This window comes from Molothrus ater, chromosome 10 (assembly GCF_012460135.2).
Source record: "Molothrus ater isolate BHLD 08-10-18 breed brown headed cowbird chromosome 10, BPBGC_Mater_1.1, whole genome shotgun sequence".
In the NCBI taxonomy this organism is placed as follows: domain Eukaryota; kingdom Metazoa; phylum Chordata; class Aves; order Passeriformes; family Icteridae; genus Molothrus; species Molothrus ater.
Window position 1 is genome coordinate 8,861,565 of NC_050487.2, and position 19,897 is coordinate 8,881,461.

Here is a 19,897-nt window from a genome sequence, read left to right on the forward strand (position 1 = left end):
TTTGGCTTTTAGAAAAAAATTATTATTACAGCAGAATAACCATTACATTCAAAATAATGGACATTTGTACAAAAGTAGAGTCATACAGTCAGCAGTGAACAAAACTAGTAAAAATACCTCTTCAAAGTATTGTCAGAGGAGCATCTTGTGATGACAAAACCCGTAGCTAAAAGACGTGGTACAAAACAAGAGCTGAGTCCAGCAACAAGAGGAGAAACTAGACTGGGGCAATAACAACTCTGAGAAACTCATGTACAGAGTAATGCAAAGCACAGAATTGTTAAACCCTTTGCTACATTAGCTGACCTTCATCTTCACCATTATACAAACAAACCCCTTCAGTTACTGGTTTTTGGTATTTCTCTGAAGATCTGGCACATTGGGAAGAATTTCAGGAAGTGCACTTTGGAGGTGCATACAGCAGTTTTCTCTCCAGGTAGTTTAACATTAAAATGCAGGCTTGTTCATGTATTCTTCCACTGTCTAGAAAACAAAAACAAACAAAAAACCCAAACAAATTAAAAAAAGAAACAACTGATTCATTATGGAATGGTACAGTAATATTCAGAGAAATCCTTTTGTCCTCTTTGAGGACTGCTGTAGTTTTGCAGGAAATTATCTAAAATAAATCATGCCATAGCATAGCTGTGGCCAAACTCATCATGCCAGTGGGCTTTGCACACAGTGGCTGAGTTCCATGTGCACAGGGCACAGCAGGTGAAACCTGCTCAACTCCCACAGCACAGCCCAAGCCAGTTCTACCACTGTGCTACTCCCTTCAGGATTGCGATGGATCCTTCACTACCAAGGTAAAAAAATGAATGAAACCCATCACATGCAACTGGTTTTGCCATTTCTGCCTCAGTGTTACTCATTACATTCCAAGTTACAAGAGAATTCCTGCAGGGCTCTGAATAAGGGTTACATATCTGTGCCCTACAGAAAAACTACACAGGTGCTTCTGAATGAAAGCAGAGTTTGCCAGCAAATACTCTTTCCAATTTTAAATGTTAATAGTAGGTCACGTTTCCAATGCTATTAGTGAAATAGAAGAGATTTTCTGTATTTACATATGCATACATAAAATATAACCTTAGATTATGTTCTTATATTAGAGAAATATCTTAGATACATCTTAAACTATTTATTAAGAAACTCTAGCAGTTCAGCTGCAAGACAGCAACAGCTTTATATAAAGACCCTCCAGATGATACCAAAAGGGTTGAATTGAAAGCTTATGTATCTGCACTGTTGTACCTGTTGAAACTGAATGTAAGACACACTTGGATAATTAAGTACCAGAAGTGCTTAGCCGTGTTTTCATCTCCTGTCAAACAAGGAAGATTAGGAAGATGAGGTGTTTGCCTTTTGTCCTCCTCTCCCTTACCTCCTGCAACATGTCAGAGTCTTCTATGGCTTTCACTGCAGTCTTCTTTGAAGTCTCTTGTACTTCTCCACCAATTATAAACTCATCAAGAATAAAATAAGCTTTTTCAAAATTGAAGATAATATCCAGCTCACACACCTGCCAGAACAAGAGGCCACAAGCACATTTAAACCACTTTTACAGTATTACAAGCACTACTAGGCCAAGAGCTGTTGTGATGATCAAATATCCTCAGCATAAGCACCCCTGTGCAGGTAGCAGGGTGAAGAAACAAACTGCATGTTATGTAATATTGAAGCTTCTGCACACGTTCTCTCCACATATACAGACTTACAGCAGAGATATTCCACTTATTATTAACTTCATGCTGGCTGTCAGAGATACAAGCTGACTTCCTGGCCTACTAACCTTATCACAGGCCCTACACAGCCCTTGTGGTATGGGTTACCTGGGTTCACAGAGCAAGAAAATTCCCTGCCCAGCAGGAGCCACCAACTGCTTTTTAGTTTTGAGGAAGTACAGACATGTCATGGCACACTGATTTAACTAAGATATGAATTAAGGTAGAAAGGATCATTTCAAAAATATTCAGAGAAAAGATGGGCCTCTTGTATTCTCTAAAGACTTACTGAAAGACTTGTTTGGACCTTCTCTAAGTCTTTTCTTTAAAAACACACTGATTTTATCTTTTGCCTCTATGTCCTTAATTGTTACACAGTATTATGAGACAAACAAAACCAGTGCATCTGAAAATGTCAGGAGAGAGAATTAAACCAAACAAATCAAACAAAATTCAAACAAACAAAACAAATCAAAACTAAACCTATTTTGAGTTTTTAAAATATTTTTTCCTGAAGTTTTCCCTTCAAATTCTATACCAAGACACATACAAAGCATCAAGATTAATTCTGGGTGAGTGGAAAAAGGATGAGAAAACAATCTTATGACCATTTCAGCACTGTTTTAAAAAACACTCTAATAATTAATTTCAATCTGGATTGAGAGCTCCTGCAGGGCAAGTACAGCAGATGGAACACAAAGCAAATCAGCTCCACATAATTTTGTTTATCAGACAGACAGGAACGAGTTCATGGGAGAAAGTGAAACCTACATTTCCAAAGTATCTGTCCAGGAGCTCCACGTATCGATGAACGACCTCTAGTGTCAGCAGCTCGTTGTCCTGGTCTTCTATTGCACAGCAGAAATACAAACTAGCATACCTGGGGAAACACAGGCAAACACATGGCAGTCAACAGCTGGGACCTCAGTGCTCTGCTCATCTCTTACAGGTCATTCATATGACAGTTAATTCTTATCTAGTCTCTAAAGTAAACATTTTCTGTCACTCTTATAGTGTCCCAGAGAACACTTTCATAGATCAGATTTAAACAAATTATTATTTTAGTTAGAAGAACCAACTACACTCTTGGTAAAGTGGGACACCTGTAACACTGAAACAGGCAATAAATCAGTAGTAAGCAGTTCCTTCAGGTCTCCTCCTCCTGCTGCAATAGCACTGCAGTGAGTGGGGTTAATTAGACTGTAGGAGAAGCCACCCCTTCTAATTAAAAAATAACAATAAGGCAAAGGTGAAAGGCAAAGGTGAAAGAAGTTACATCTCAGCATTTGTCATCTGCTGGCTGTCAAATGACAGTGTTTTACAGAGGGCCAGAATGCATGAAGCTGCTTAGATCAAAGAAGCTTTGTAGCTAACTTGCACCAAAACTTTATGTTTAAACCAACCCAAGATCTATTCAGCTTGCTGATACTGTGGCTGGAGGCCACTCTGTCACAGCTTCTGATCAGATGTTTATATGCTTCTCATCACAGTATGGAACTCAGTTTTTGCTAAATGGGAGATGATTAATTTACCCAGTGTACTACACATTAAGGCTACATTTGTTTGCTACAACTGTAGGAGAACAAACAGGCAGTTAACATTAGGCATTGTGGAACTGGGGATCAGTGATTTCTTTGGAAAATGAAATGAGAATTAACACCTTTCCAGAGCAACAAATATTTCAAAAACAAAATTTGACAGAATTATGGAAGTGCCTTGGAACAATTCCTCCAATCTCCACAGCTAATAAAATCCAGCACACACATCTCAGCCAGGCTACCCTGTGGAATTTGAAGGGGCAGTGAGGTCTAATCCCTCTAAACACCAATACCTATTACATTACTCGTGTTTTTCTCATTTGACAGACTGTACAAGTATTTTGCACCCCACAATGACCCTGCTGGTGTGTCCAGGGACACTGCCTTGTTGTACCCAGATTGCCAATGGCAGGCTCCTAACTCAGCCCAGCTCTACAAGTGTTGTTTGCTGCTTTTCTTTAGGTGAGCCTTTGTTTTTCCTCTTCCAGCATGTGTTACTCATATGAACAGTGATTATACGTTCTTACAAAATTACTCACACCTTTTGTAAACAAGCTTGAGGTCTTTCCAGTCAACAAAACTACTTGTTTTTTGATTGCGAGACAAAATAATCTGAATAATTTCTCGAATGATCTTTTTCTTCTCTTTATCAGGTAGCGTCGTGTACCATTTCTGAAGCCTTAACTTCCCCTGCCGACTGAACAGCAGTATAAAGTGTATCTAGAGTAAACAAAGCAACATGGTTAACACCAGGGCCAAGGCCAGGGAAGAGCATTCCTCTGCCTGGCACCAGAAATCCCAGAAATCCAAGTCCTGGTCACACACCTCCAACCCTGGCATGATGGTTGGACACGGTGTCAGTGAGGTCTGGGGGAGGCTCAGCATGGGAAAGATCTCTCCTCTCTCCTGTTTCCTTCCCAGGCAGCTCTCCCCTCCCTGTGGCACATCTTCCCTAGGTAAACCCTTCACATCCTCTCCTACCCATCCTCCTTACCTTGTGCAAACAGCAGCTTTGCTTCCTTTTCTGCCCCTGCCCTGGGGAACAGGAGGAGCATCACCACTTTGCAGTGGTGACAAGAGGGCACCACCCCCTCCCTCCAGCAAAATCAGATACCTCAGTGAAGGGAATAAAGACATCCACAACAGTAGTAGGGAAATCAGGATCAGTGTGGCAGAAGGCTAGAAATATGAAGACTGAGATGGTAATCATAATCACTAACAACTCTGATATTGCACTATTTCAGATCACAAAACAGCAGGTTCCTAGAAGAGGCAATAAGGGGCAGAAGAAACCTACTTTGGAAAGGAAGCTTGACTGGTTTTATTGAAGAAATTGGGATATTATGAAACTCAGACAACTGTAATGATGAAAGACAGACCTCAGTGAGTGATACTGTATTAAGTAAAGGACAGTATCTATACTGTTCAAAAATTCCCACTTTGAAGCTAGTCATAACTTTACAAGGTTTGACCTATGATTGTTTCCTGTCTAGCATAAACAGTATTACTCAAATACACAACAGCCAGCTTTTAAATGCCTTGGGAGAAAAGTATCAATTCACACTTATATAAAGAGTACTATTGGCAGGTTAAAATAACTGACCATAGTGTATATTAGCAGTACAGTATCCCATTCACCCAGAGCAAGAAAATGGCTTTAAGAATGTAAGACATCAATTTGAGCACAGCATCCTTCTACAACAGGACACCTGCTGAATGGGAAAAAACCCCTACAAACCCACTGGGGGGTGGGGGGTAGATGGAGATGTGTTTAATGGCTGAAGACATCTGAAGTGCCCTGCTCTTGCCAGGCATCCTGACTGGGCTCTCAGCAGTACCAGTACCAGGCCCAGGTGTCTGCAGGAAGGGTGGCTGTAGCTGTATCCATGTGTGTGACAGGTACACTGCCAGCTGTCCATACATCCATGTGTGTGACAGGTACACTGCCAGCTGTCCATACACTGACTGGTGCCTTCCCCTGATCCTGGGGGACCAGGGAGAAGCATAGGAGCCTCACGTTCCTCACTTGCTCCCAGCCTTTGCAAAGCCCTCATCCAGAAGGTCTCAGCACATCCCTCACCATTAGCCTAATCGTGTCCTTCCCGAGAGGTTTTTCAATCTCTACCCTAATCTCTTCTGCTCCTTGCTTCCTGTTCCAGTTTATTGCTGTACCCATACATCATCACATTTCCAAGTGAGGATTACAAAGTTAATGCTCACAATCACTATTAAGATTACAATGCAGATTTCTGTGAAGATATTCCACAATCATTCCACACTCTGGTAAAGTCTGGGCAGCGAAGTCAGAGAAGTTTCTACACCAAAAAAAAAAAAAAAAAAAGGAAAAGCTACTGGATTTTAAACAAAGCATTCATTCATAATTCAGAACCATTCTCTAGCTATTGAGTTGCATAGTTGAGTAATCTGGAGATAAGAGTTCTGACTATACTGAGAAAGACTTCAAATGTGGGTTCATTTTAGGGAAAGGAGGAAGGTTTAAGCCATGTGTGTCTTTGGCAGGATCTACTGCTGGATATAAGGATATAAGGCTCTTGCCATTGTTAGTCCAATGTGCTTGATAAAATTACAAGGATTTTGTAGCTGCATTCTGTTGAGTCCTATAATATTATCCAGACAAGCTTGCTAAATAAAAACAAGTATGCTGCTGGCCTGATTACAGTGAAGAGCAAAGCACCATGGTTTTGCCTTTCTCTGTTCATATTACCAGCTGGGTTTTAACATGGCCATCTTCCAGCTGCCAGGGTTACCCCTTCCCAGGTGATGTAGGGACAGCACTCACTATCCACACACTTGCACACTGAGAGAAGCTGGATGAACAAAAGGCTGTTTTGCTTGCTGCACAGCACATTAACTCCAAAGCCCTTGTAAAGATGAGGGTGTTTTGAAAACAGAGCATAGGTTCCACAGATAAGAGCAGCAGGTCAGCAGAAGTCCATCTATAAGCCATTGGGTAGAGGTAGCAGCTATTTGATAAACAAATTTCTAAAAATATGGTGAACCATCAGATAGGAGAGGATGATCAGATTTGACTGAAAATGCAGGGAATGAGCCAATGAGCCTCAATCAAAAGCTGACAGCATGTTCAGCATAAGGCTGTGAGCTTTGTGGCATCCTTTGCCTGCAGTGCTTCAATAGGAAAAGAAAATTAAAAGGTATTCTGGTTTAGGGTCAGCTGTTGGATCCAAGAGACCTTAAACTAGAGTGCCTGCATGTAATATACATATATATCTGCAGAACTGCAATCTTATGCCTCTAAAAGATTAAATACCAACAAACCAGGGAATCACTGTGAATTTAACCACCACTTAGTATTAGACAATTAGTTACTGCAGGATGTTATGCTTCACCCATAGAAAGTGAGCTGCTCTCCACTTAAAACTGCTTTGTGAACTCCACTGTTTCTTCTACACATGCAGTTGATGTCTCACCACCAGTTTTATGAGCTGAGCCAATGTTCTTTGCAATCAGAAAATATCCATTAATGCTCCTAAATGAATAAATGTTCATACACAAGCTCCAAAAATCTCATTGTTTGGGTCTCCTGTTCCACACTGTTTCATATACAGACTAACTGCATACCTCACATGGCAATTTAATTATTACAGTAATATATACAGCTAGAAAATAGAACCTTTAGCAAAATTTTAAATTTTACAGTCTGCAGCAAAATAGTGCACACTCAAGCCTAGGTACATATCAGTGGCCAGCTAAGAATTACTGTAACAAAACAACTTATTAGAAAGCTGCAGGTACTTAGAAGCAAAAATATCCCCTTCAATTTGGGGAACTCTGTAGGAGGTAAATAATACATTCTTAAAAGGTTAAATGGTTTTCAGCATTTTAAATTTCAACATCCAGTGCTGCTTTCAACATTCAGTTCAGCTTTGCTCTGCCCAGCCCCACTGTCAGGACACAACACATTCCTCACTCTCATTGCTCTGTTCATTACATCCCACTGGAAAGACTCTGATGCATCAATAAACCTGCTAATATTGAAGTACTGCACAAACACAGATCTAACAGCTCATCTGTTCCTTGCTCCTTGACTGTGAAAACATCTTTGCTTTCCTGTAGTGCTGATGACAAGACAGATGTTGATTAAGAAATTTTTGGTTCATTTTCAGCAGCCAAACTGCAAAGAGAAGTAGATTATCCTGCAATGCTTTACTCATCTTTAAAAGTCCTAATGCCAGAGGAAAACACAGGTAAATGACTTGCTACAAGCAGAATATCTTCGAAAGCAGAGTGCTTGGGTCCCTTTCTTACCATCCCAGGGCATGCTGGCTGTGACTAACAATCACCAGACCCAGGGCTGATGCCAGAGGGAATTTTTAGGTGCAAGACTGAGTGGGTTGGGATGAAGAGTATAGTTCCTAAGAGAGCATTAGCTTACTTCACATGTGGAGTCTGTGGAGACAAGCTTGGTCTGGGAGCTGAGACTAATTTTATTTGCTTGTTTTACTGAATCAGACCCAACCACCCACAGCACTGTGCAAAATGACCTCCATAAACGTCAGTAAGGAATCCAAATGACTGCATTTTTTATTTGTAGGCTATTGGAAAAATAGTTTGTTGGGGTGTTTTTTATATCAAGCATTTAAACCGTGGAACTCTACCCCCTTCTCATGCATCTATGAATCAATTGCAGCAGTAAGTTACTTAACAGACTGGAAAGTTATGGCCCTCTGTTCTATCAAGATTTACAGAACTGTACCAGGATAAAAACCAACACCCTTAGTTTCAGGGCTACAAAAAGAAAATCAAATTCTAGACTTTGACATGAAATAATTTACCAATAAATAGAATGGACATCGAAAAGGCAAAATACAGAAGGTTTGCATATTCATGAACAACAAATACAAGAGAGACAAATGAAACTAACACACACTGTGATTTCCTTCCACCTTCCTTGGGAGACCTTTCCCTCCTTTAACTAATGGGCTGTACTAATCTGATAAGCAGCTCACCCAAGCTTGTCTTCTGGACTGCTCCCTGCCAGGACTGCAGGTCCCCTTTGGTGCAGCCTTCCCCACTGTTTGGCCATTACACACTTCAGACTTATCAAACACATTACAACTGGCTCAGTAGGTTCCAACTTGGATCATTTTTGCCTTTACAGAGGGTTTAAATTTTAACCTAATCTGCAACAATTAGTACAACTGTCTAAAGGGCTGCATTTCATTCCATACACAACAAACCACCTGCAGGGGTAGCAGATAAAAATGAATACATGGGAAAGGGGCTTTCCTAGCTTTCCTTTCCTACAGTAATTTCTCCAGTTCACTGTTTCATAACACAAACATGTAAAAGATGCTAAATTTCTTCCTGAAAGGTGATCTCCAGGGGTGTGCAAGAAGCTCTAATTCATCACACTGTGAGAAAGAAGAATGTGCACTAGAACTGCTGCTCCTCTTCCTGTAATTCAACCTGCATAACCTTTGCTGACTGGTTCCAAACCTGTTCTGTGGCATCTGGCTTCTCCATGTCCCTGGGGGAGGAGAGGAGGACAGAGATGGGAACTCACCAAGGAGCCTCAGGGGAGGGGAGGCACGAGAGGAAGACTGCAGAAAAAAGAGCAAGAATCCTCTTTCCTGTCTGGGTGTGTGGTTGGGCAAGGATTTGTTTGGTGAGGCAACTCTGTCACTTCAGCAGCTCTGGGCTAACACTGCCTCAGCTGTAGCCTCTCCAAATTTGGTTAAGAGCCTTCCAAAATCAAAGCCACCTTTATAAAACAGACACCTGAAATTCACATGTAAGTAAAATCTGCAAATTAGGAACTGCTATCCTTGGCAAAGTGAGGAAACTTTCAGCTTTCCTTAAAAACTTTCTCTAGGGCAACAGACAATACAAGACATGCTAATCAATGAAAATTCCCAGACCACATAAAATGAGAAGTGGGATGAAAATCCAGAACTTCAGCTGCCAGCAGAAGCCTGGGGAAAACCAGCCTGACTGGCTGTACCTGGTGGAGAGGAAGTGACCTGCTATGTGAAAGTTCTTTTTTCACTTATTCTGATTCCCCTGAAGCCTGCTTCATCTGCTCCCACTGTTTTAGTCTAACAGAGTTCATAGTCTGCTTCTCTTTCACTATTTTTCATTCTTTCCTTCTTTCCTCTGATATGAAAGAATCTATGTCCCAACACAGACAACTGTCCAGTATTTTATCAGTATTTACTTTTACAATAGAAAATTACCAAAACCTACTTTCATTGAATTTTCTTTTAAAAAATGTGAACATTCCCATTATTCCAGCCATCAGCCTTTTTTTTTTTTTTATTTCCAAACCATTTCAAGAATAAAAAAATTCCATTAAATTCATTAAATTTGTGCTTTGTTTAGTGAGTTTGTTTTGCTTTGGGGGGGGGCGGTAAATACTGAAATTAAAACAAATTGTGAACACACAGTTGGTTTGGAATGCCAGGTGTTTAGGGTGAAATGAGAAACATGCACTGAACAGACCTATTGACCTATTAACAATCTACCCACATCAGGACAAAACAGAATACTAACACACTCAAGTACAGATATTTTGGTATGCTGCTGTTACATGAAATCCCATCTGGCTACTGACTTTTAATACACTCTCTGGGGTTTCAGACACTTCTAAAGCAAATATGTAAAAATTCAAAACAGACTATTTTATTAAAAATATTAATTTCCTTGTTTTTCCTGTCACTAAAACATTTATTCACAGCAGCACAGGAGCTGACAGATGTTTGTTAAATACTGTTGGCTCTCAGCTTTAAAATTTCAAACATGTACTTAGTCTGCATGATGTAAGCAAATAAGGAAAAAAAAATATGCACAAACCCAGCAACACAGAAATTCTGAAGCAGTGTATTGCTGCCTACCTGGCACAGGATTCTTCCTCACTTAATCTCCATTAGGAATATTTCTGAGCAATTTCCCCTGAACAATGCATCCAAAGTCCATGCAATAAAAGCTGTGCCAGATCATTACAGGCACACGTGACCATAGTTACACATTGATTTTATGCTTTTCATGATGCAGCAGTCACCCTTATCTTATTACTGAAAGATTCTAAATGGACCAGCACACCAGCATTTGAAGGATATTTATAACATATGGTATCGATCCAGACAACAACAACCTTCTCAATAGCCTCACTTGAGTTAAATAAAACTATAATCAAAACAGGACAGCTGAGCTCAAGCTGCTCCCTCCTGGATCCTAACTAAGGACTGGAAAACAAAGCTCAAGGAACTTGAGCCCAAGCTCCCTCTAGTCTGCTCCAGCTTATCTCTTCATTCAGCAGTTCGAGTCCTCCCAGCCTTGGCTCATCCCTCATAAACTGGTGGCGTTCCTTCACCTGTGAATCAATTCCTCCCTACAGCACAGGCATGCACTGGTGGCCTTCCTGCCCAGTGTCCTCCTACAGCACAGGCATGCACTGGTGACATTCCTGCAGCACAGGCATGGACTGGTGACATTCCTGCCCAGTGTCCTCCTACAGCACAGGCATGCACTGGTGGCCTTCCTGCCCAGTGTCCTCCTACAGGACAGGCATGCACTGGTGACATTCCTGCCCAGTGTCCTCCTACAGCACAGGCATGCACTGGTGGCATTCCTGCCCAGTGTCCTCCTACAGGACAGGCATGCACTGGTGGCCTTCCTGCAGCACAGGCATGCACTGGTGGCATTCCTGCCCAGTGTCCTCCTACAGCACAGGCATGGACTGGTGACATTCCTGCCCAGTGTCCTCCTACAGCACAGGCATGCACTGGTGACATTCCTGCCCAGTGTCCTCCTACAGCACAGGCATGGACTGGTGACATTCCTGCCCAGTGTCCTCCCACTCCCAGAGGAGAGGCTGAACAAGCTGCTGAGAGCTACCCCTAATTCACTACAACCCCAGTGCACTTTACAGGCACAAGAAACTATTTTTCCAGCCTATTCCTTGAACTCCAAGTGAAGAAACAGAGCTAAAATCTCACCCAGAGGATCTGCAAAGGGTGCAGCTCTTTTAGTTTCATTTCCACTTTGCCTTATCAGTTATTTGCAAAGCCCTGCTACATGAAGGCACTGCAGGCACTTCCTTTGCCTCTGACCTCTCCAGGAGCAAAGTTAAAAACCTTTGCTCTGGGACAGGGAGGCACACCCAGATGGTGACAAGCTAACCTGGCTCGTCAGGGGCTGACAGACACTGCTCCAGCCTGGTGATTCCCATGTCTGGTGAGCAGGAACACTGCAGATGGGCAGCAGCCTCACACTCATCCCTCCAGCTCCCAACAAAGATGCTCACAGAAAACCTGAGCTCCAAAAGGACTAAAGATGTATGTGAGTTCAGATCATGTTTATAGCTCTGAAAGAGCACAGAATAATCTTTTGGAAACACTGAAGCATTTCACTTTTGCATTTTCAATCAAGAAATTCTCCATTTTCCCTTTTCAAATGGCATTGTTTCTTTAAGGTAAAAAACCAACATGGATTTAACCTAAGCATAAACATAAAAGCAACCACTGTTTACAGAAGGAAGGGCTAGAGCAGAGAATCCTCCAAAATGCTTTATATGTTGGCCCAATATTTAACCTGTAGAATGTGAAAGGATCACAGATTCCAAGTCCTGTCATGAGACTTCAAAGCAAGGAAATACCTGAGGTACTGCCTCTTTCCCATCCCATCTCCTGAGCCCAGAGACTGTTGAGCTTCATGCAGCACTTCCCACAGCTTCTCTAGAGCTCAGAGCACACAGGCTCACCCAACATTTCACCTGCTCTCCTTCCAGCACACAGCCTTGCACAACAAAGGCACAACAACGTACATTTCTGCATTTTACTCAAACAGTGGGTTTGTTTCTCATTCCTTTGTAGTTTCTGCCCACAACTTACCCCAGGGGGCTAAGCAGAGGATGGTGACCTCAGAGCTCCTGTGCTGCTTAACAAGCCAGCTTGAGTGTCTGAGTAAAACTATTCCAAGCTCCTAAGGCAAGCAGCAAGGAAACACCAGGCATTTACCGGTTAGTGAAGAGGAATTTTAATGCCTTCTCTAAGAGAGGAGAGCAGATGGACATCCCACATAAACTCAGCAAGCTAGAGAAGAGAAAAACACTGGTGAATGAAGTACCTGGGGTCATGTCTGTAATACTGAGAAACACACATCAGGACATTCCAGGCCAGACAGGCACGCCAAGCTTGTCTTCAAACACACAAATGGAAATTGCACCTTCCCATCCTGCCCCAATGCCTTTGCATGCTGTATTCCTACTCCCAAATGAAGTGCCATGCTTGCAGGACTGGATCTTGCAACTCCCTCTCTACATTGCAACATCTGCAGAAATGCAAAGGCCCAGGGGTGGCCACTCAAGAAAGCACAGAGCCAATGCAGCCAAGAAAATGCAGATGACAGCCTGCAGGAATAGGACAGCAGGAAATGGAAGGGCAGGGATGGAAATCAGTAACTGGGCACATGTGATACAGACAGAATCCTTTTCACACAAGCAGTATTGTTTTCATTTAGGCATCACTAGCAAGAGCATGACTGGCTCACAGAAATGCCTGATGTGGATGCCAAAGCATAAATCTTGCAAGTACTTGAGGAAGAGGCAGCTCTATCTGCCCTCCCTGACTCACTGGTTTCCTCAGTACTTTCACCACATTGTCCTTTTGCAGATCTTGCAGGCTTCAGGAGGTCCATGGGATCATTTATAAAGCAGGAGATTTTGAAGTAACTAAAGACATGGAAAAGCAGCAAAACCTGTCATTTTCTTGCCTCATGACAGACCCAGCTACTCATTATCCCATTTGCCCACCCTAAATGCCATGGCTTTCTCTAAAGCCATCCCACATCCTAATAACTCCTGGCTCTGACATGCCTTCACTTTCCTTATTTCTGAGCAAAAAATAAATACATTTTAAAAAACAAGAATTATTACATTGCTGATTTTTAAGAAAATAATCAGCAGATGATCTATCATAACATTTATTTTGCTTTCCAGGAATAAACTTAATATCCAAGCATGAATGGGAATTCCTGCATGGCCCGAGTGGGCTCCAGTATTAAACAGTGACAATCTGTAATGGCCATGGGCACTTGGAGAAGGAACATCCAAAACTGTCAAGTCAGAGATGACACACTTCCAACATTTTTCCTCACAAATCCCACAAGATGCTATTCTAAAGTCCAACTGAATGACAGTAAGTAACAGAATGCCAGATTATGGATCAGCCCCTGAGCTGTACTCTGATCTAAGCAGCTTCCAGAAGGCCACAAGCATAAGGAACAGGGCATGTGTAAAATCATCTGGTAGTCCCAGACCTTCCTGACCTCCAGGAATCACAGGTTTAAGAATTATGGGACAGAAACTGCATGCAAACAACCCACCTGGGCCCCACCCTCTATGAACTGCCTAACTACTGGGACATCCACAGCAGTGAATTGAAAACAGTCAGTTACACTGTGTGAAAAAGTATTCCTATTTATTTTTTATACATTTAGTGCCTAAAAATTTCACAGGATGTACCCTGATTATTTGTGTAGCAACCATCTTTCTAGTGTTCATGATTTCATGTGTTTCTATCACTTCCCCTGCAGTCACCTCTTTACAGGCAGAAAGTCTACATACTCAGAATCTTCTAAAAGGATGCCATTCCATTGCCATTATAAGTTGCCATTGCCACTAAAAGTTCCTACAAGACAAATTAACAAAGAAATACCACATGAACTTTTTTTTGTCATCTAGCATAAGAACTGCGGTCTTCCACAACACACTATTTTATTCGTCATTTTCTCTCCTCTCATCTGTTCTAATCTGTTGCCATCCTTGTCTCTCATAGGTAAATCCTAGAGGCAAAGTTCATGGTCCTCTGAGGCCAATACACAGGTGTATCATGTGGAAAATAAGCAGTCATTCTTAGAACTGTAAATAGTAAATTCTGTGCAGCACAGGAAACATCTTTTGCAGATCTACATCCATTTTCACAATTAAGGGCATTGAGGGTGTTGATGACATCAATATTCAGAAGAGCTGAGAGTTCATTTCCAAACACTAGGGAGGTGTCAGCAGCTGCAGTCACAGCAACTGATATTCCCACCCCAGCTTCTAGATCAGTGACTGGTTATCAAATATCTTGCTAAGTGGAAACAGTGCTTGCCAACTCCTTTTCTTTTCAGGCCAAGTACATTTTTAGAGCAACTGTGCTCAATGGGATTCTTTTGATCTTTCTCCAGGGTTTCAGATCATGCCCACAAGTACTAATTTGTCTCCCTGTAGTGATGAGTAGCACAGGTAGGAGGGATTCAGACCCTTTACTATACAGCACCAATTCTGCATGCAGAGCTACGCAAGCAGAGCCCTGTATTTATTCACAAAAGTAATCCTGATAACACTGAGGCAGCAGTAGGATCGAAGTGTTGCAACACTTACAGGCACAAGAGACTAACAGCAACACATGTCCTTGGGGAGACTTATCTTTTTCTCCTCTGTGCTCTCTCCCCACTCTCTGACTTTGTTGAGACAGCAATCCTTCATGACATGTATCTCTGCTGCACCCACACATGAGAGGAAGCAGAATTTAGTCTTTCTAAAAAGTAATTTTTAAAACAACATGTCACAAAGCACAAGCTGGGCATAAAAGCTGTGTTTCTTAGCTGGATATGAAATCAGTTTTGCTAAACAGACTCTTCCCTGAAACTTACATGGAAATCTCTGAGAGCAAACAATTGGAACTATCCTCTTGCTAAGACATAGTACCATTTCCACCTTTAATTCCATCCCAAAACACAGTCGAAGCAAGCACAACATTTCAAAATTTCAAAACAGAGGAACCGGTCTATGGAAAGTTGAAATGACCTCTGTAAAGTTCATCACTCGTGAGCCTGGATAAGGCTTACTCCTGGTTTGTAACCCAGCAAACCCTTTTTTCTTGACTCATAACCGAGTGCTAACAACCCCTTTCCATAGACTACATGACAGAGAAATTTAAAGCTAGAGTTCCCTGACAAAAGCACTGTTTCATCAGCACCAGACCCTCAAGAGAAGAAAAGGGTAACGCTGACAGCACTAATCTAATGAAGCAACACCAGCAAGTGTTTGTACTATGGCCTCAAAAAAAGGAAAAATAAAATTCTTACTTGTAAGAATGCACACTCACCTTGTAAAATTCTAACCATCAGTACAGCAGGCAGACTCCAGATCGTCAATAGCAGCACTGCTGTAAAAGCAGTGCTCCCGCGGGACTATCGTGAGTGCTTTGAAAACTGGCATGTGTGAAGTACCCGCATCAAGGAGGGTTCTGAGATCAGATTCCCTGAAATCAGCTCCCATATTTACTGACCTTCAAGGGCAAAATAGGAACTCCAGTTGTTTACATAAGCTTTACAAGAGGAAACTGGGTATGTAGGGCTGTCTCGGGGTGTAACCAGAAAAGTTACATCTCTACAGGGACTTAAGGTGTGGAGACTGCACTGCTATCTGTAAACTCATTACTGTGCATATTCTATTTGCAAATATAATGACAGGTACACCTTTCTAAATACAGGAGACTAACACATATTTAGCATTCTGGCTAAACCACAGAAACAACACAGCTCTGCCTTTGAGGATAGAGACAAACAACAGCACTTGGCCTCCACTGAAGGAGTTGAGAGGCTTCTGATCAGCTGCACTGCCAGTAACTGGTATTACAGGTGCACACAATGGGCAAATTGTGCAAGACAGCAGCTCGGGGCATGCCCGCAGAAGCCTGAATTATCAAGCAGTGAGATGGTTTCTCTATTAAGAGGCATCACTGACCATCTCACTACTTGGGAGCAGGCAGTCCCCCCGTGGGGAACATCCAGCTATTGTTCTCTGGATGTTGGCCACCATTCTTTACAAAAGAGAGCATCCACAGCAACCTTTCTGATCTCATCAAACCAACACCAAGGCAGCACTGGATAGGCAAAAGGTCCCTTCCCGGATCCTCCTGCCCGTAGCTCTTTAACCCGGAGGGCTGCTGCCCCGTCCAAGCTCAAACTCGCCACTGCCAGCCCTGAGCCGGGTCCGACAGTGACACTGGTGACCGACAGAAGGTTCAGAACCAGACCCACACGCTCTCGCTGATCATTACCTGATGGAAAGGTGCAGCCAAATCCCAACAAGCCCCATCAGACCCGGCAGTGGTGCAGAGGCACCCGGGCTGGAGGTAACGCTGCAGTGCAAGCCCTCCACTTACCTGACAACAGGGAATACACCTGGGGAAAAGCTCTTCCCAACGATCCCGCCACAGGAAAACCCACCGCCAACACTGACCCGCCTTACCCCCAGTCAGCCTAGAGACAGACACATCCACACGAAACCTCACTCGATCCTTCTGCAGGCACTGGAGCCGTCCGGCACCTCAGCTCCTCGAGTTACAGGAAGACTTTATAAATAAAGCCTCTCTGTAACAGCCTTGTTTTCCTGATTGTCTGAGAAAGGCTCTCGGCGTGACCCGGGCTCATCCCGAGGGTCGGAAAACAAAGCGGAAAAGAAGAGAACTTTCATTTCCCCGAACAGGTGCAAACCTTGTTCGAGCCCGCCTGGGGATGGCTTTCAGCGTGCCGGTGCCGAGGGCAGCCCCGCTCCGCCCGGCCCCGCTCCGCGCCCTGACAACGCGACCGTCGAGGGGCTCGGCGGCTCCGGCAGGGCACGGGCGGCTGCTCCTGCCCGGCCCGGCCCCGCTCCGCTCGGCCCCGCTCACTCACCATGGTGCGGCGGCTGGCTGGGAGCCGGCCCAGCCCAGCCCGGCCCGGCCGCCTCCGTCCCGCCCGCCCCGCTCAGGTGAGGCCGGGCCGCATCGCCTTCCCACAATGCCCCGAAAGGGAACTGCCGGCGCTCCTCCCGCCGCTCCGGGCAGCGCCGCGGGGCACGGGCTGGGGCCGGGCCGGGCAGGGCAGGGCAGGGCAGGGCAGGGCCCCACAGAGCTGGCAGGCCGCGTGTGCCGCGCCCCGCGCACGGAGTGACCGCACCTGCTGCCCCTACGGGCATGAGCCGCTCGAAGGGCGCCTTTCCCACCTCGGCATTCCCGACACCAATAAAACAGTTCATGTTTTCACTGGCTCCAGCTACTCCCCTGTCAAGCATTCATGCCCTAAAGACACGGGTAGATCTACAGGCATGATTGCTCTACTGCCCATCTCCATCAAAATGGAACTCTGATAGTTTAAATACGTTCAGCGGCTGGGCTTGGCTCAGCGGTGCTTTGTGATGCAGCTGGGTGAGAGAGCAAGACATCAGCAAATCCCCGTAACCTGTGGCAGGGATTTGCTGATAAGCAGCTGGTGCCAAAAGAATGTGTAACATCCACAGACTCAGCACTTGAATCAAAAGATCTAAATCCAGGCCTAGGGCTTCTCAGATTTGTACAAGGAGTCTGATCCAGATGCAAACTACCACAGGGGCATAAAGTGAGAAGACTTAGCATGCTTAAATCCCATGTCTGTAATCTAAAGGAGAGGCATCTCCCAGAGCACAGCATGCTTCAGTTCAGGATAAGGATCCCAACTCCTCAGGCAGGGAAGAACTGTGCCCTGCTCCTGGGTGCAGTGGTGCATGTGAGCCATCAGTGAGAAAGGGAAAGAAATCCAAAGGGACTTGGGGACTTCAGGGATCCCTGTGGTGTCAGAGACAACCCCTCTGCAGCCTCTGGCTTCAGAGAAGGGAGACAGATCCCTGGCCAAAAGCAATTTTTGCATGTACAGCTGAGAGGGCAGTTGGGTTGAAACCCGCTCCCAGTTGGAAATACAAATTTGCAAGAACAGAGTGCAAATGCAGGTGTGTGCTCCTTAAGTTCATTCAACAGCGTGGAGGTAAATTCCACATTTCTCTAACTGTGCATGACCCTTCTCCCCTTAGCCCTGCCTAGGTTTTGGGTTGGCCAGTACAGACATACTGCTGCTGCTTGCTGAGCTCTGGTTTCTGCATGTTCCAGCCCACCAGGCAGCACATGGCACACTGTGCTGTGATGCTGCTGGCTGCCCAGTGCTCTGCTTTCACTTCTGGAGTGCACCACACACAAGGTACAAGGCCCAGCTGCCCCACAGATCTCAGAGATACATCTGCTCACTTGTCCCTGCCCTTTCCAAGTTCACATCCCGGGCCCATAAAGCAGTACTATCTGCAGAGGGCAGGAACATCTCACCCTTCCTGCTGTGGGGTGCAGCAGCGTGTGCTGGCCTCACTGGTTTTACTGGGGCACCACCTTGCCTTCAGTGAGCCTGCCAAATACATACTTAGTACAATCAGAATCTGTTAAAGCAGACCAAAACCTTTTACCACATTCTCTGAAGGACTCACACAAAGTGCCACAGTACTCACACTGCCTCTCCCCGGAGATAAAGGTCTGCCTTCCTCACAACCACGTTCATACCCCTGTCCCTTGCACCCCCAGCTCTACCTGCTGTGGCTTATGCAGAATAGAGGTCTGACTCTGTACTTAAAGCCCAAACACTGCCTTGGTGAACAGGGAGTGTTCACAGATAGCACTGCAGCTCTGGGAAAGCCAGAGAACACTCAGAACAGGATTTGCCTAACACACAAGAATGTGGACACCACAGTGCAGCTGTACTGCAGATGTGAGGCATCAATACTTGCATCTCCAAAAGGAATTTAAAATTAAGGGATGAACGTACCCCTCACTGCCTACCTCTCTAATTTACTCAAGTGATGGACAATAATATTTTTTTTGCTTAACAACTGTTCCCCAATCATTTTACTTTTCTATGCAAAGATCTTACCTAATTAGGCCATAAACTCAAGAGAACCAGCCTGCTGCTTGTGTGTTTTTGCAAGTAATCAGAAAAAAAGTGGCAGCAGCAGCAAACACAGCATGCATAGAGTGAACATTAAGAGCAGTGGCCAAAGTCAGCCCATTATGGCCAATCTTGGAAGCTGGCAGAAAGAAGCCCTACAGAAACAAGCCTGCAGATATAGGATCATGCCTAAATTAGATGCTTTCCAGCTCAGAAAGCCAAGCTGCACTTAATGACTTGCCTAACTAGCCATGGTAAGGACTTGGAATTCTCCCCTCCCTGCCTCTCTGCCACTAGCACTGTGTAGCTGCATAATTTCCTGATAAAGAAGATAACCATCAGTAGTTCCTAGCTGGGAAGTTTGAGCTGTTAGTGTCACTCAGCAGGGGGAGGCAGCTGGGGTGCACAGCTGTGCCAGGTGAACCAATGGGGTGGGTGAACTTATGTCAGTTAAATACCACAACATGAACTACTTCCACTGCTTCCCTTAGGCTCAGTTAGTTAACTTGAACATGAATGTTTGCAAAGTAATGCATATTTATTTCTCTAACTCAAAACTGCTGCAAAAAGCAGATTTGAGACCCTTCTTTTTTGGCTTCCTTTTCTGCATGGAAGGAGTATAAACATTTTCTTTCTTAAGGGTTCTTTGAAACAGGCTTTTAAGAGAGGCAAGGAGCTTTTTACTGCTTTGGCATATTTTATCCTCTTTGCTTATATTCCACTCTCTTAGCAGCCTGTCATATTCAGAAGTAGAAAACATTCACACCAAGAGTTACAGCTGATTCAGTGAGCCTTGAGTGCCTACACCTGATGAAAAAACTTCCCTAGCTCCTAAGTAGCAGTTTTGGTGGCTTTGGGCATTATTTATGTTAAAAGAAGTCA

The 19,897-nt window shown here is 44.1% G+C and overlaps 1 protein-coding gene across 1 annotated transcript in view; it reads right to left on the reverse strand.

The window, feature by feature from the left end:
• The window catches only part of AP1S3 (adaptor related protein complex 1 subunit sigma 3), a 24,809-nt gene continuing 4,912 nt past the window's right edge, over nt 1–19,897 (reverse strand). Inside the window, exons 3-6 of the mRNA XM_036388947.1 lie at nt 3,807–3,985; nt 2,499–2,607; nt 1,388–1,525; nt 1–483 (exon numbers count right to left, since the gene is read on the reverse strand). Coding sequence (XP_036244840.1) covers nt 448–483; nt 1,388–1,525; nt 2,499–2,607; nt 3,807–3,985 — 462 coding nt within the window. The 3' untranslated portion in view covers nt 1–447. The remainder of the gene's footprint in view (nt 484–1,387; nt 1,526–2,498; nt 2,608–3,806; nt 3,986–19,897) is intronic.